At 45.8% G+C, this 16,172-nt stretch overlaps 1 protein-coding gene and 1 long non-coding RNA gene across 2 annotated transcripts in view; both read left to right on the top strand.

Annotated features, from left to right (window-relative positions):
- The first annotated feature begins 1,246 nt into the window (after positions 1-1,246).
- ADCY8 (adenylate cyclase 8) overlaps positions 1,247-16,172 on the top strand; it is a 117,885-nt gene continuing 102,959 nt past the window's right edge. Inside the window, exon 1 of the mRNA XM_064397226.1 lies at positions 1,247-3,796. Coding sequence (XP_064253296.1) covers positions 2,876-3,796 — 921 coding nt within the window. The 5' untranslated portion in view covers positions 1,247-2,875. The remainder of the gene's footprint in view (positions 3,797-16,172) is intronic.
- On the top strand, positions 6,006-10,376 carry LOC135285208 (uncharacterized). The gene is made up of 2 exons (XR_010350183.1): positions 6,006-6,295; positions 6,407-10,376. It is a non-coding gene; the product is annotated as an uncharacterized LOC135285208 (long non-coding RNA).

Below are 16,172 nucleotides of genomic sequence, written 5' to 3'. Positions count from 1 at the left end.
ATACAGTAACATTAGAGAACTGGGAGGTCCCTATCTTGGTTTCATCTTATCTCCTTTGAATGGGTGTCTCCTGAAACTGCATTATATATTTGTTTCCTTTTCCTTTTATTTATCATGATTTGTGTTGAGCAATCCAAATGAGAAAGATACTTTCTTTTTGTGCTCTGGGATAACAGCATTAATAATTATGTTTTGTTTCATTAAAGAAATATATCAGTTTTTTGCATAAGATTTCTCCTCTTATAGTATCATTTTCATCTTGGAGTAATGCTAAAATTTCCATGGGCTTTATCTAGGAGCAAGGATATGTGTCTTTATTACTATTGTGAAACCAGCACTAACCCTTTCCATGTTAACAGAGTCATGCTGAACCACAGGAAAGACCCATTTCTGTTCACAAAAATGACACTCTTTCCTTATATGGGCTCTGGAGAGCAAGAATTTCCTCTACTTATATCTGTACAAAACCTGCCTCACACATGGAACACAGACTTGGCTGGAGTTCCTGAAACTATTGTGTAAATACAGAAACAATCAGTGAAATCCTTCCTAAATCTCCATGTTTTCCTGATGATGGTGATGATGATGATGATGATGATGATAGTAGTAATAATAATAATAGAAGGTGAATTAAGCAATGACAGCTGGAGGGCTGTTCATGGAGGCTTAGACCCACTGGAAGTCAAGCATCTTGCCACTTTTAAGCACCCCGACTCCCAACAAGCCAGAGCTCCTAGTGGGGTAGCACAGCTCCCATCCAGGCAGGGCCTTTGTCCACACTGCATATTTATCTCAAAGAGTTCAGTAGGCATCACTCTTGTCTTTTGAAACACAAAGAAAACACCTTTCCCTTAAATTGCCATAGTCTAATGCAAAGACTATATCTGCTTCAGCTGCTTCCAGCAGCATGGCTTCAGCTCCAAAACTGGAGGTTTCAGTCTTTCCCCCAGGACAGGGTTCAGACACTTTAGCAAGGTTTACTTTGGGCAGGGAAGGAATGGAAGAGATAGATACCTCTTCCTCTCCAGGCTGTGCCACCATGCACAACGCATCCAGGTTTGCTGGCACAGAGTGACTCCACAAGCAGAGGAGCAGGAACAATTCCATCTGCCAGCATGGGGAGTGAGGAGTGGCTTTATATCCAGACTCTGTGCATGGGAGATATTCTGTTATTTCTCCAGCATCTTTAATGTAAAAGCTGTCAGGATAGCTTCATCAAACATTCACTTAACACAGGGTGGTCAGATTCACAGTACTGGTGGTGACATCACCTTTCTGAGAAGGTTTGAACTTGCTCAGGCAGAGGTGGAGGGGTTCGTAGGGCTCCCTCACATCTGGCAAGTGTGGTCTCTCCAAGTAAGGCCTGAGGACTTTCCTTGTGGAGGGGCAGAGGGATGCCCGGCTGCAGCATTAGCTCTCACTGAGCGCTGCGGAGGGATGCACCTGTCAGGCAAGGGGGGACCGTCCGGGGCACCTCCAGGAGGGCACCTCGGAGAAACCTAAGTGACGCTTGAAGGAACCTCCTGGGGCCAGGGGACCTGCTCTGCGGCAGCCCCCGCCCGCTGTCCGCCTGCCAGAGCCGCGGCTGCGGCTGCTTTAACCGGGCCGGGGGGGTGCTGGCAGCGCCGCCGACGTGGCGAGCATCAGCTGACCGCGCCGGGCTCTGCCTCCTCCCGGGCCGCCCGCCCGCAGCTCCACTCCGGCGGCGGCGGCGGCTCCGCCGCGCTCGTCCCGCGGCTCCCGGGACAGCAGCCGCCGCCGGCTCTCCGCAGCCCCGCAGGCACCGCGCTCCCTGCGCTTTGCCCTCACCCCTTCCTGCTGCTCCTGCTCCTCCTCATCCCTGCCGCCGGGGAAGCTCCTGAGCCGGAGCACTCCCTGCCCCGGCCCGCGGAGAAGTTGGGATACTCCCATCTGGCTGCCCAGAGCTCTGAGTTTAGGGCGGGATTTTCATTCCCCGCTCGCTCTTTCGATTTTTTTAGATTTGGCGTTTGATGTGATTTTTTTTTTTCTCCTCCTTTTTTCCTTTTTTTTCCCTCCTTTTTTTCCCCGTTGCCAAGCAAGCCGAGTGTCTGCGATGGATGGGAGCCCCGAGTCCCCCGCGGGCAGAGGCGCCCCGTGAGCCAGGGGTATGCCCCGCCGCCGGGGGAAAGCGGGCGGGCAGCCCCCGGCCGGCGGCTCTGGCGCCGTGACCGAGGATGCCCGAGACCTGGCCGCCTCTCCCCTCCTGCCCGAGCTCGCAGCGCTGCCGCTGACCGCAGCCGCGGGAATTACAGCAACTCCCGGGCTCCAGACCTCGGAGCGGAGCCCCGGGATCCCCGGCGAGAAGCGCTGCCCGCTGTGACCGGCTCTGCAAAGCGGCTGCTCCCACCCCTCCGTGCCTCCGGATGGGGCCGAGAATCGCCCACCGGGCAGCGGGGCTGCGCCCGTAGATGCTCCGCTCCTCCCTCCGCCACCTCCTCTCCGAAGCCGCGGCTCGGTTTCACCCCCGCGCACCGCTCCGAGGAGGGCGCGCACTGAGCCCGCCGGGGCGCCGGGGCTGCGCCGCAGCCGGGCTCCGCGGGATGCGGCTCCGCGGGGCGCCGCGGGAGCGGGCACGGGGCTCGGGCCGCCTGCGCTAAGCCGGAGCAGCCGCCCCCCGGACCCCGGCGGCCAACCAGCCCCGCCGCCAGCCGCACCGCCAGACCCAGGGACCTGCCTATAAATGTGATCCCCGCACCGCCACCCCGCCGCCGCCACCCGCCCTTCGACATCCCCTCCCTCCTCTCCTGCGGTTCCATCCCTCCCCCTGCTCCCCTCCCCAAAGACAGTGGGTGCCCCCCGCCCCTGCCCCCCCCCCCCCCGCCAGCCGGTGCTCTGCCCCCCGCCAGTCACCGCCATGGAGCTCTCGGAGGTGCGGTGCTTGAGCGACAGCGATGAACTTTACACCATCAACAGGACTCCCCCCGGCAGCGGCAGACCCCAGCGCCTGCTGTGGCAGACGGCCGTGCGGCACATCACCGAGCAGCGCTTCATCCAGGAGCACAGCAGCAGCAGCGGCGGCAGCAGCAGCGGCGGGGGCAAGGGCTTCAGCTCCGACGAGACCGGCTGCCCCAACCACCACCCGCACCCGCCGCACCACCTCCGGCGGCAGTCGGCCGGACGGAGTTTGGGCAGCGAGCGCCACAACAACGGAGGCACCAAAGTCTTCCCGGAGGGCACAAGCAGCAGTGGAGACTTGGGCTTTCTGCCCCTGGACTGTGCCCCCAGCAACTCCGACTTCTTCCTCAACTGGGGCTATACATATCGCGGGGTGATCTTCCCCACTCTCCGCAACTCCTTTAAGTCTCGGGACTTAGAGCGCCTTTACCAGCGCTACTTCTTGGGTCAACGGCGCAAATCTGAGGTGGTCATGAACATCCTGGACGTGCTGACCAAGCTGACCCTACTGTTCCTCCACTTGACCCTGGCCTCTGCCCCCATGGACCCCATTAAGGGCATCCTCTTGGGCTTCTTCACTGGCATTGAGGTGGTGATCTGTGCCTTAGTGGTGGTCAGGAAGGACACGACCTCATACACCTACCTGCAGTACAGTGGTGTTGTCACTTGGGTGGCCATGGCCACGCAAATTCTGGCGGCAGGACTGGGCTGTGGCCTCCTTGGGGACGGCATTGGCTATGTGCTTTTCACGCTTTTTGCGACCTACAGCATGCTCCCGCTGCCACTCACCTGGGCCATCCTGGCTGGACTGGTCACCTCTGTCCTGCAGCTCGTCATGCAGCTGGTTATCCCCAGGTTTGCCGTGACTTCCCTCAACCAGGTACTGTGGTGAGGAGAGGGTGGGAACAGTCCTCTTTCTCCATCACCCTGAGTGAGAGGAGTTGAGGGGGGGTGTCCCAAAAGATCCCTTCCCTTTAATCAGGTGCTCAGAAGTTCATTACCTGGAGGAGAGCTCATAGGCAAAAAATCAACCTTCTTGTCTCCTTTTCTTCAGTCTCCCATTGCCCATGCCAGTGTTTCACCTCAAGCTGGGAGTTGGGACTTTCCAACCACCCTGTCCCCTTTGCTTGTATTCACTACATTGCTGTCTCTTGAAATAGTACTGGGGAGAGAAGCTCCTGGGGCAAGTGGGCAGGATGGGTCATTTATTATTCCCCTCCCTGACTTCCAGCAGTGGTTTGGGCTTTGTGATGACTCTGCCTTGGCCAAACTCTCCCAGTGCTCCCATTTTACTGCTCATGCCATTTAACTCTGAATCTGCTGGGGCAACTGGTACTTTTACAGGTGAAGGGTAGCTTGATCTGAGCTATGGGAAAACAGGAGCAAAGCATGCTGCTCTTTTGCAAGGAGAAACCTGTGAAACCTCAGTGAAGCCAGAGCAAAGCTTCCCTGGAAGATTTGGTGTGAGATCCTGGGCTGTGTTAGAGGACACTAAGAAGCCTTTTCTGACAGTGGCCAAAGGGCAAACACTGTTGTGCTGAATCCTTACAAGTGATCTCTAGGAGAGAGTGCTGGTTACATGGAGTGTTGTGTAGTGCAGACTGCTGAGAGGCACTGGTCAGGATGGGTCTGAGGGGTTAAAACCAGGTCTCACCTGACTTCACACACAGATGACTTCTTCCACAGTAAAGTGAAAATGCATCAAACTCCCTATCCCTGCAAGGCAAGAAAATAGTGTGTACTAGGACAACTTAATCCTGGAGATTCTTGCTGCTCCCTTTTCCCTCCCTTTCCAGACTGTCACATCTCAGTGCTATCAATATTTCATAGCAGATTATCATCTCCATTTGGCTTGTTCCATGGAATCGGGGAGAAGAGGGTGGAGATACTGTCAGATAATCCCGAAAGGTGGGAGGGTACAGAGGAATTTGTTGCTAGTGGTGTGTTTTTTATATGAGTGTTGGGATGTGCACCAGGGAAGTGACTGATCTTCCACCTGGAAGTCTGATGCCCATGATTCTTGGGACACATCTACCTTTCTTGGTTCTCCTGAAACTCCTGCCCACCCCTGCCCATGCCCTTACTACATGCACTGGTTGGCTGTGGGCTGCCTGACCTCATGTCCCAGGGATTGGGCTCACCCTGTTTTGGGAAAAGCTGCTCCGGTGTGCCGTGCCTGGCTGAGCCCTGTGGATGTGAGGCAATTAGGCTGTGGCAGAGCTGTTGCCCAGCCCTTGGTGATGTGCTGATGAATGAACTGCAGCCGCATGCCATGTCTTACTCCCATGCACTGCTGGTGCTGCTAGTGACGGGTCAAAAGCTGTGTGAGTTATGCTGATTTCTTAATTTACTTCCATGTCCTCTCCTGGAGCTATGAGTAATGTGCTGCTGTCTCATTACGCACCAGTATCACAGCTGTTTAGCTGCTACACACACACACACACACCACACACATTTCCCACAGACATTTCCCAGGAGAGATACTAGTATCTTTGTTTTGCAGCCAGTTGTGTGAACAAACTGCCTTGGAGCGGTTCACAATGAGAGATTACCAGCCAGATGATTGCCTTCATGAACTACATATATAAACCTCCTTAACAGGATCCATGCAGCTTCTTCCACGTCGGTGCTGATTTACACCGGCTGCCCGGGAACACTTTACACAGCCCGCCGCTTCGGCCCTTTGCCTCCAGCCCCTGCGGGAGAGGCCGGACCCTTTCCCGCCCCGGGACTGGCTCCCACCGGAGGCCAGAGGAGCTCGGAGGGGTCGGGGAGGCGCTGGTTCGGGCGCGGAGGGCAGCGCGGGGCTGCGAGAGCTGTCCGCCCCGCGGTGCTGAAGGCGGCCCCGGGGCTCCCTCCAGCGGCCCGCGGGGACCGGGGCTCCCTCCAGAGACCCCGCGGGGACCGGGGCTCCTTCCAGAGGCCCCGCGGGGACCGGGGCTCCCTCCAGAGGCCCCGCGGGGACCGGGGTTCCCTCCAGAGGCCCCGCAGGGATTGGGGCTCCCTCCAAAGGCCCCGCGGGGACCGGGGCTCCCTCCAGAGGCCCCGCGGGGACCGGGGCTCCCTCCAAAGGCCCCGTGGGGATTTGGGGCTCCCTCCAGAGGCCCGCGGGGACCGAGGTTCCCTCCAGAGGCCCCGCGGGGACCGAGCCCGCCCGCGGCCCCTCCCCTCCCGGGCCACCCCTCGCAGGGCAGGCGAGGGCTCGGCCCGGGGCCCCGGGGAGCCGGACCTGGTGCCTGGGTGAGGCACAGCCCTACTTTGGCACTTTCCAGCGTTGCACCATTTTCTTGCTTTTGGCAGAGGATTGCTGAGCCCTCTCGAGCGTTAGTGGTTGAGGGCTTTTGCGGCTCATGAAGGATATAGATCTATTGCTTCACAGGTGAAGAAAAGTAATTTAAATTACTGTGTCATCAAGGCTATGTAGAAATCTAAAGATTTCTTCCTCCTGCAGGCAAAATATTCTCTTTTATCACAAGGCTTATTTCCTCAGGTAAAAGACAGCATCTTCCCTTCAAAGAAGCTTTACAAGACTAAATGAACTATTTGATTATGTAGCAATATCTGTGAGCATCTTGCTTTGCCTCAGGATGCAGACAGATGCTTACACTGGACAAAACCCAGGAATTAAAGTATGCAATGAAAGAAAAATTAGGTGGTAAGACTCTGATCATGCTACAAATAATGGGTTTTCTACTGATTTTTTGAAATCTGGATTTCATACAGGGAAATACTGAATTCAGTTCTGAACAGAAAAAAAGATGTCTTGAGTTAATTTAGTACTGTATCCAGTAGCATCCGTGGGCAAAATGGTTGTGATCCTCTTCTCAGCCACACAGGTGTAAGTCAGCCATACATCTGTCTAAACTCATAAAGTTGCAATAGTTTTCACAAAAGGAAAATCAAGTGCTTCAATGCGTTTTCCCCCAACCTCTTAATTAAGTTTAGTTTTCACTGATAAGTTTCTTTACAAGCAGGTCAAACCATAACTAATGCTGCATGCATGCACAAGCATGCAGTACTGCTGCCTGGTTCACTATCTGTTCTAGTTTTCATGCACTATAATGAATACAAATAATTATCTCTGTTTAGCTTTTTTCTTGCAGTAACACTTAAGATATCACCTGATTTTTCTTCCCAGGCATCCTAGAAAAAGGTGAAGGAGAAAGGCTTGAAACTAGATTTTCATAAAGTAATAAGAACAAAAACCAAACATAGACTTGCTAATTTCAATCCTGCTAAGTCCTGAGTGTTTCTGGGGGGACATGATCACTCTTAAACCAAACTGACTCCAGCCTGAAATGCTGAGGAATGTGCTGCTGCTCAGCTTGAGGGGAACCATGAAAAAGAGACTGATACCATGACTTAGGTAAAGGCTGCACTGATACTGATTAAAGATTGGATCAGGAGGCAAATGAGAATGAAAGATCTTACTGGTAAACAAGTGCAGTGCATGGATTTGTGTTCCTGTCCAGATACCGTGCGGGGGTAGTATTTGTCTCTGACCTTCTCCAAAATGAATGGTTTATTTGTATTGCATTTATTTTTACTTTTTCCTGGGTGATAATGTACGCAATCAGAAATTTTGAAGACCACATGTGTTTCAGGCATATGGGGAAGAACAAACAACTCAGAGCTCCTTCATGTTATGTAACATAGGCAGATGATAATATAGACATGAGTTTTGACAGGCTTGAAATTATGTAAGCTACACACATACTCTGGATTTTAATCCTCTGGCTTTGCACTCTTCATTCACATGAGCAAATTCCACCAGAGTCAGTAAGACTACTCTCACATAAATCACATATATAAGGGATACCTTGAAGAACCAAGTCCTAAATTATGTGTATTAAATAAAACTCTAAAAATACATTTAGAAATAACCTTAAAGTGGGTAATACTAAAACTGGGTAAACTCATTCTTTTCCCTTTATATTTCCAGGCCTAGGCAGTTCTGTGAATTAAGTTTTTTCCTCACTTATTTTTTCCCTCAGATCCTCTCTCTGTGTTATTAATAGAGGGAAGGCAGAATTTATGAAGTCACAAGGAGCCCTACAGAGATAAATCTGTGTAACTGTACAATGGAAACTGACAGCTTTTGCATGCGTATTTCAGTTGCATGTTTTCCAAAATCTGATCAGAGGTATCAGTATATGAGTATATGCAAAAACACTCTCATCTCTTCAAAATTTCTTCTAAATGCTTGTGGAAAATCTATTCAATCTGTAAAATATAAGGACATTTCAAAGTTAGCTACCATTTGAGAAGCAGAATGTTTGCTTTTGTAGCATTATTTGCTATGCGTTTTTCTGCCATAGTCTCTTGTGGTGACTTATAAACTGAGTGTGTGATTTTAGACTGGATTACAAACTGCTTTCCTTTTATATCCTGTAATATCACCTGACCAGTATCAGTGGGTCACAGCTTAATTAGCTTAACATTGGATACACTTTTCTCTGAAGCAGCTGCATCATTGTTGTGCTAAGTAGGGCAAATGCACTAAGTATATTTACAATTTGATGATTAATTGTCTCCAATATGTAGGAACTCAGGTAAAACCATGAATGAAAAATGCTTTCATCAGTGAATTTCTGCTTACAACAGTCAGTATGCTTGTTCTCACTAAAACTTACCTTGCTAGATTTGATATGACATTTTTTCTGCCATCAAGACACTTCTGAGTTACTTTCGAGGGTTTGTTTATTGCTTGTTAGTTGTTTTTCATGGCCTAGAAAGAGGCATGTGCTCCAAAACAGCAACATCTAATGCAAAATAATCACATACCAGAGCACTGCACTTACAGCTCACAGTTAACAGCAGATCATGTTTGAATGATCCTTATTAGCCTGTACAGAAGTCTGAAGGGGATAAACATCTCCAGTTCAGCTTCTTACTGCACTTCTCAACACTTCAATGATGTCATGGGAATAGGAAAGAGAAGAAGGCAAAACTAGAGCTGTTCAAGGGATTAGTCTTTTTCCAGAAGGCAGGGAAGGTTGAGGGTAGAACAACTTCTCCTTACCTTTTCATTATTTCTAGAATATCTGGTTATGCATGAGATAAACTAGAGTGTTTCACATAAAAGGTGAAATTTAGTAAATAGAAAATAAATTGTGCTTTTAAATTAATACTTGGGTTGATGAAAACTCTGAAAATCCTTACTCAGCTCTTGCCTGGCACTCCGTTCCTGTAGGTACACAATGTATAATGGTCTGGGCAAGTGGTCAGTGCTGAGGGTAGGGAATTTGCTGAAAGGCAGCACCCATGGGGTGGTGACAAATGGCTCCTTTTCAAAGTGGTAGCCTGTCACAAGTGGGGTCCCCAAGGGATTGATATTGGGCTTAACATTGCTTAATATCTTTATAAGTGATCTGGAAGATGGGATCAAGAGTACCATTATAAAGTTGTCCATGGTCCCAAAGGAGAAGCCTCCCTGCAGGAAGATCTGGATTGTCTGGAAGATTGGGCTGACACGAACCCTATGAAGTTCAACAAGGACAAGTGTAAGGTGTTGCATCTAAAAAACATAATCTAGGATTGCAGAGCAGGCTGAAATCTGCCTGGCTGAGAAGCAGCTTTATGGAGAGGGACGTTGGGGTCCTGATGGACAATAAATTCAGAATGAGTGACCAGTGTGCAGCTGGGGCAGAGGAGGCCAGCAGGAGGTTGGGCTGCATCGACCAGAACATCTCCAGCAGAGATCAAGAAGTCATTATCCCACTTTATTCAACATTTGCCTGGCCTGGAATACTGTGTTCAGCTATACAAAAAAGATGTAGACTGGTAGGACAGTCTCCAAAAGGAGGCCAAAAAGATGAGCAAAGAAGGGGGAAACCTGATGTATGGGGAAAGGCTGAGAGAACTGGGCTTTTTCAGCCTTGGAAAAAGGAGGCTTATGGGAGACATTTTCACCCTCTAGTATTTAAAGAATGGCAACAAAGATCAGATGCCTTTCTTACAAGGATTCTTATAGAAAAGGTGAGAGGTAATGTGTAAAAGTAACTCTTGGGGAGATTATGATTGGACACAAGATGAAAAATATTTGCAATGAGAATAATCTCTCCAGAGAAGTGGTTGATTGACTGATATTGGACATCTTTGGGATTAGTCTGGACAGGATGCTGGGTCATCTTGTCTAGACTATGCTTTTGACAAGAAAGGCTGCACCAGATAATCCTGGAGGTCCCTTCCAAATTTGCATTCAATGTGTCTGTGACTATATGATCACATTTCTTTAAGTATAGCCTTCTTGCCCTTAACTGTGCTTCTGTTTCTGTGAAGTGCCTCAATAACTCTCTGTTTATGTTACCAGGCAGCCTACGCTACCCAGCGTCCAAACACTGTTCTATTTGGAACACATTTTGCAGTTGTACTACACACACAGCACCTGTCCAATGTCAAAGTCAATAGAGAAGGTTATTGTGCTCTTCTTCTGTGTAATAAATGTGGTAATGAAAATATTCCTGGGATGTGGTAGACTAATGTTTGAATCTCTTTTCCCTAGAGGGGATTGAAGTTGGTCTCTCTTACCTCACCAGAGAATTTCCAAAGCAAACCCATTCCTAGCAAAACTGTTCTTTTGTGAAGATAAAAGTTTAAGATTCAATGTGAAAAAAGAAAAAACTAAAAAATAATAATCCTGACTCTGTAACCAACTGATTATGGAATTCATCACTGGAGGTGTCCTTGCTCAACATTTTAGTGTTCTATATAATGTTGTTAAATCATTCCCTTGAACATAGGTCTGTACAGACTGTACAGTCTGATCTCCTTTCTGACATGATGAATCTTCTTTTCAGACTGCTGAAAATCCCAAGTATATAGGGGAAACATCACAGTGATTCTCAAAATCAGAGAAACCAAGAGAAATTAGGGAAAACTGAGGTTTTAGATGTATTCCTTGCCTTTCATAGTTGCAGAGTCTTTTTGCATACTGTGTAAGGATCTGTAAGAGTATGGTGGCATTCAACACAGGCCTCCGAATTAATCTCTAGTAGTTGTGTGTCTGCAAATGAGTTGCTTAAGGACCTTGCTTTATGAACCATTTTTTCTTCATCTTGCCTTTCTTACAAAGACGAGTTCTGTCACTTGTTCTGTTCTTGGTGCAGTGCAGAAAGGACTGCAGAAAGGACTGTAGAGTTTCAGTCTGACCCAAGGAGGGAGATGAATGCAAATCACTGGGTTAGTGCTGCAGTGAATCTTGAGCATTTTGTTAGCAGTCTCAGTCATTCAAACCAAGGATGGAATAGACCTGGATCATCAAAAGTGATCAAGCACAAAAAATCCTGAAGATCTGGCATTTCTTGAAATGAAAGATTTTTCTAAGTGATATTATTAAGACTTGACTTATAGGCTTCCAACAACTTCATTTAGATCCTTGATTTAAAGCCCACAGAATGTAATATAAAGAATCCTATAGATATTAGGATTTTTAGGTGAACCATGAAGACGACTTCTCAGGACTCTCTTTAGGGAAAATTTTACTGTGAATCCACAGTTCTTCTGAAAGAGAACACAAACATAGACATCCAGCTCCTCCAGGAATCTCTCTGAACAAGCTCTGTCATGCTTATCTCTCCAAACAGCCAGCTCTGCTGTCAGAGATACCAGTGTGGTGCTGCTTAACCTAGAACAGAAATATCAGGAGCTGTACACAGGATGAAGTGCACGGCAGGCAGCCATTGGCTGACTGAGGAATTTCTTGTCATACGAGTTGTATTTATTAGCAACTATTTTAAAAATGCTGCTATTTCATTTGCCAGCTTATCCTCTTGCAAGGCTTCATGCAGTTAGCTCTAGAGGACAGGAGAAGGCTGTGAAGTTCATTAATTAACCATTGCTGCAGTCTGTGAAGCAGCTGAAGTATATCAGTGTAAAAAAAATTAAAACTAACACAAGCCATTTTTTCCCACAATCACAACAAATAATTGTACTTCTTCCAAATAGTCTGATGTTTGTGTTATAGTTTTATATGATGCATTAGTTTAAATCTAGATAACAGTAGCCCCCATGTCTGAGTTCAATAATATAATTTTTTACTTTGATTTTATTTTTCAATTTTGATTTAATCATCACTTTGCACTTTTGTATTTTCCTCTATCTTTGCTTTCCTTTCCATTAAAAAATGGAAATTCTTCTTGAATTAAATTAATGGAAGCATTCAATATTGTCAGAATCTTGATTTTGAAAGTCAGTTTATGTCTTTGGGTGGATCCAATCTTTAGGCACTATACTATTTCTCCTTTGTTCAAACTCTCCTGATTCATTTACCTTAGAACTATTCAGGGAGGGAGCTATCTATTCTGTGTTCCTTGCATTAGGTCTGCCATAGTAGAAGGCTCATTCATAAATCCATAACTATCATCACAATGCAAAGAAGAAATAAAAAAAAAAAACCAAGAAAATTAATCAGCACAGAAAAACTAAATCATATTACATGATATTACAAATAGCAGAGGTTATACAATTCTGGAGTTAGGATTTTAGGTAAATAAATTACTTAGATCTCAAGGAAGTTGTTCAAATAATGGGATAAGGTCTAGATATACACATTCTTTTATCCTATGATCCTCTTGTCATATGGGAAAGTATCTCCAATGCTTATTAATATTAATAAGCTTCATAAGCATACTAGACAGGCTTATAATTGACATAGAAATCATCCCACATGTGCTCAGTATAATTTAATATGCAGATATGCATGTTCTTTTAGAGGAAGGAGTAATATTCACCACAGATTTCAGCTAGGGATTGGGAATGAGGATCATACCCATTCCATCACTAAATTAATCATTGGTCTGTGGTGACCCACACACATCTTTATGCATTTCAGAGACGCATTTGATTTGAAAATTTGCCTTCCTTAGCTGCTGCAATAAGTTACTAATATGTTCAATTGCTTTGAGAGTTTTGTGTAAAACATCCCAACATGCTCTGTGATACATCAAAGGAGGAATACTGCATTGGCTTCTTTCAGCCATGCACATTTTTGTTGAAATATGAATCCATTGAATATAGAGGGAATGCATGCATTTAACTTAATTCTTTCTTTAAAGACCTGGTTCCACATTCTCTTCAGAGTTGGAAGGTATGTCCAATAAGAAGTTAGCAACTCTCTTTTTGTCTAGTTTGGAGAAGAGTAGACTGAGGTGTGATCTCGTTGCTCTCTCACAGCTTCCTGAGGAAGGGAAGAAGAGAGGGAAGAGCTGAGCTCTTCTCTCTGGGATCCATTGACACGACATGTGGGAATGGTTCAAAGCTGGACCAGGGAAGTCCATTACACATTAGGATGCATTTCTCTACACAGAGAGTGTTCAAACAGGCTCCCTAGAGAGGTGATCAATGCCCCAAGTTTGTCAGTATCTAAGAGGCATTTGAACAATATCCTTAATAATGTGCTTTAAATTTTGATAGCCCCAGAGGTCAGGCAGTTGGACTAGAAGGCTGTTGTAGGTCCCATGAAACTGAAATAGTCTAGTCTAGTCTAGTCTAGTCTAGTCTAGTCTATTCTAGCCTGATCATCAGTGACTCTAATATCCATCTGTACTGAGAAGATGTAAAAGTAGGTGTCATATAGGTGGAAGAGGACCTGGGGGTGCTGGTCAACAGCTGCCTGAACATGAGCCAGAGTTTGCCCAGGTGGTCAGTGGCACCTGGCCTGTAGCAGCAATAGTGTGGCCAGCAGGGCTGGGGCACAGATTGTCCCCCTGTACTTGGCACTGGTGAGGCCACACCTCAAATCCCATCTCCAGTTTTGGGCCCCTCACAGCAAAAAGGACATTGAGGGGTTGGAATGTGTCCAGAGAAGAATAACAGAGATGGGGAAGGGTCTGGAGCACAAGTCCTGTGAGGAGCAGCTGAGGGAGCTGGAGGTGTTTAGCCTGGAGAAAAGGAGAATCAGGGGAGCCCTTATCACTCTCTACAACTGCCTGACAGGAGGGTGTAGCCAGGTTGATCTCTTTTCCCAATTAGCAAGAGACAGAACAAGAGGATGTGGCCTCAGATTTCCCCAGGAGAATGGTTTAGATTAGATAATGGGAAACATTTTTTCATCAAAAGTATTGTCAAGCACTGGAACAGGCTGTTCATGGAAGTGGTGGTGTCACCATCCCCAGAGGAATTTAAAAGTCATGTAGGTGTGACACTTAGGGATATGGTTTAGTGATGGACTTAGCAGTGCTGGGTTAACAGCTGGACTTGATGGTCTTAGAGGTCTTCTGCAGCCTAACTGATTCTATGATTCTTTACCGTAAATTATTCTTGAAATGTTAAGGGTGTAGCATACCTTAAAATGGTCAGAAAGATTTACAGGAGATTCCTCCAGAATCTGAAAGTCCTTGAGAGAAGCCAGTGAAAATTCTTTTTTGAGACTTAAGCAGAACTTAAGTCATGAAACTTGCCTAAAGGGCTGTACAAGTCCAACATATTGCTGTAAACCTTTTTTAACATTCCAAAATGTAGCCAAATGCCACTCTGACTGATCCTAGGACAATTTACACATTCTCTGCCATCCTGAGTTTAATAGCAGTTTGCTGACAACAATAGGAAGAGAAGAATTTATTACATTTATTTAATTTGTGCTAATGGAATTGCTTTTGTCTGCTGTGTTCCATTAGCCACCTGAGAGGCTGTAAGAAATGCCAGAAGTACACGTGAAGTGTTCCCATTTTCTATGTGATGGTACAGGATGGTAGGCCCCCATTAATCTTCTTATCATCTCAATGGCTCTTCTTGCTTAGAAATTATTTTTTTCAATTACTTATTACTTTCTTCTCTGTAAAAATACTTGTGTCTGGTTATTCTTAAGGTATATTTTCTGATGACAACCACTCTTCTTTGCTAACACTGCATGGTAGATTATGTAACACAAGCATTCAGTTACTCCAAATCTCATCAACAATCAAAGCAATAAAATCTAAAAGCTTTAAGTACAGAATTCTCCAAGGCAATGTGAATTTGGAGAACAAGTGTAAAAGAATGAACCTTAATGTGTCAATTATTTTAAACTCAAGAAAAACTCTCATATACATAAAGATTGGTATAAGTTTAAGTTGTTCAATGTCCCAGTGACTTTGTACAAAGATTGTTAAGGTAGTTGCTCCATTCCTCTTCAGACTTTTGCTGGCCAGATTGCTTTCTATGACACCAGAACATGCTAACTTCCACACTGAGTTTAAAAATGGTCTATCCAAGTTAATTTATTAAAGAACACTTTTGATGGTGTACAAGAAGGAAGAGGATTTGAGATCACTACTGGTTTTTTTCTACAATTTTTTCTACAATGCAAAGCTTCTGTAAGTTGACTTGACCAAGTTGATTTTTTTGTTAATCGAAAAGCAATGTATATACCTAGTAAGATTTCATATTTAAATTTCTAAAGGTTCAGACCACTTCATAGATTTACATATTTTTTAATATATGATGCAAATACTCAGTAAAAGTAATGCTGTGAAATTTCATGCTTTATTCCTTTTTTTGTAACCTGCTTTCAGGCTCAGTAATTACATTTGCAAGTCAAAATAATATTTACTATGTCCCTAAAGTTTGTGTACATCTAAAGATGGTTTATAGGTGCAATTTAAAAATGGAAAATATGCACACCATTAATTAAGAGATGTTTTTTCTAATTACTATCATTAAACTATAATTCAGAAATCAAACTGTCATATTCTGGCTAACAGCAATATGGATGCAGCAGCTGCAGATTTTAAGAGAACCTGAAGGGTGTTTAGTCAGAGTTAGTGCAATTTACTCCAGAATGACAATTCAATGAATCTCAGACAAGGAAAAAAGAAAATGCTAGAGTATCCTACAAATAAGGAAATCATTAAAAATCCAAATAATAAACACATAAATCCACAGAAAACCTCCAGATTTTCTTGCAGACTTTGTACAAAACTTGTGGCCTCCAAAACATGGAAGCGTAGATGATTGGCTATCCTGAGTTAGTCCAGAGAAGGGCTATGAGGAGCTGCCAAATGAGGAAAGGCTGAGAGAGCTGTGACTGTTCAGGCTGGAATGAGAAGGAACAGGGGAGTGTGAGGAGTGGTAACCTGGAAATTATGTATGACTAGATTACTCTAAAAGAGTAAGGAGACAAACTTTTCTCAGCAGTGCCCAGAGACAGGATGATAGTCAATGCACATGAACTGAAATGCAGTAGATTCCACTTTTACATATTTAAAAAAAAAGATTTTTTACTCTAAATTTGAATGAGAACCTCTAGGTCGGCTAGAGGTTTTGTGAAGTCTTCATTC

This window comes from Passer domesticus, chromosome 1, assembly GCF_036417665.1.
Source record: "Passer domesticus isolate bPasDom1 chromosome 1, bPasDom1.hap1, whole genome shotgun sequence".
Classification (NCBI taxonomy): Eukaryota; Metazoa; Chordata; class Aves; order Passeriformes; family Passeridae; genus Passer; species Passer domesticus.
This window is presented reverse-complemented; position numbering and strand designations above follow the sequence as displayed.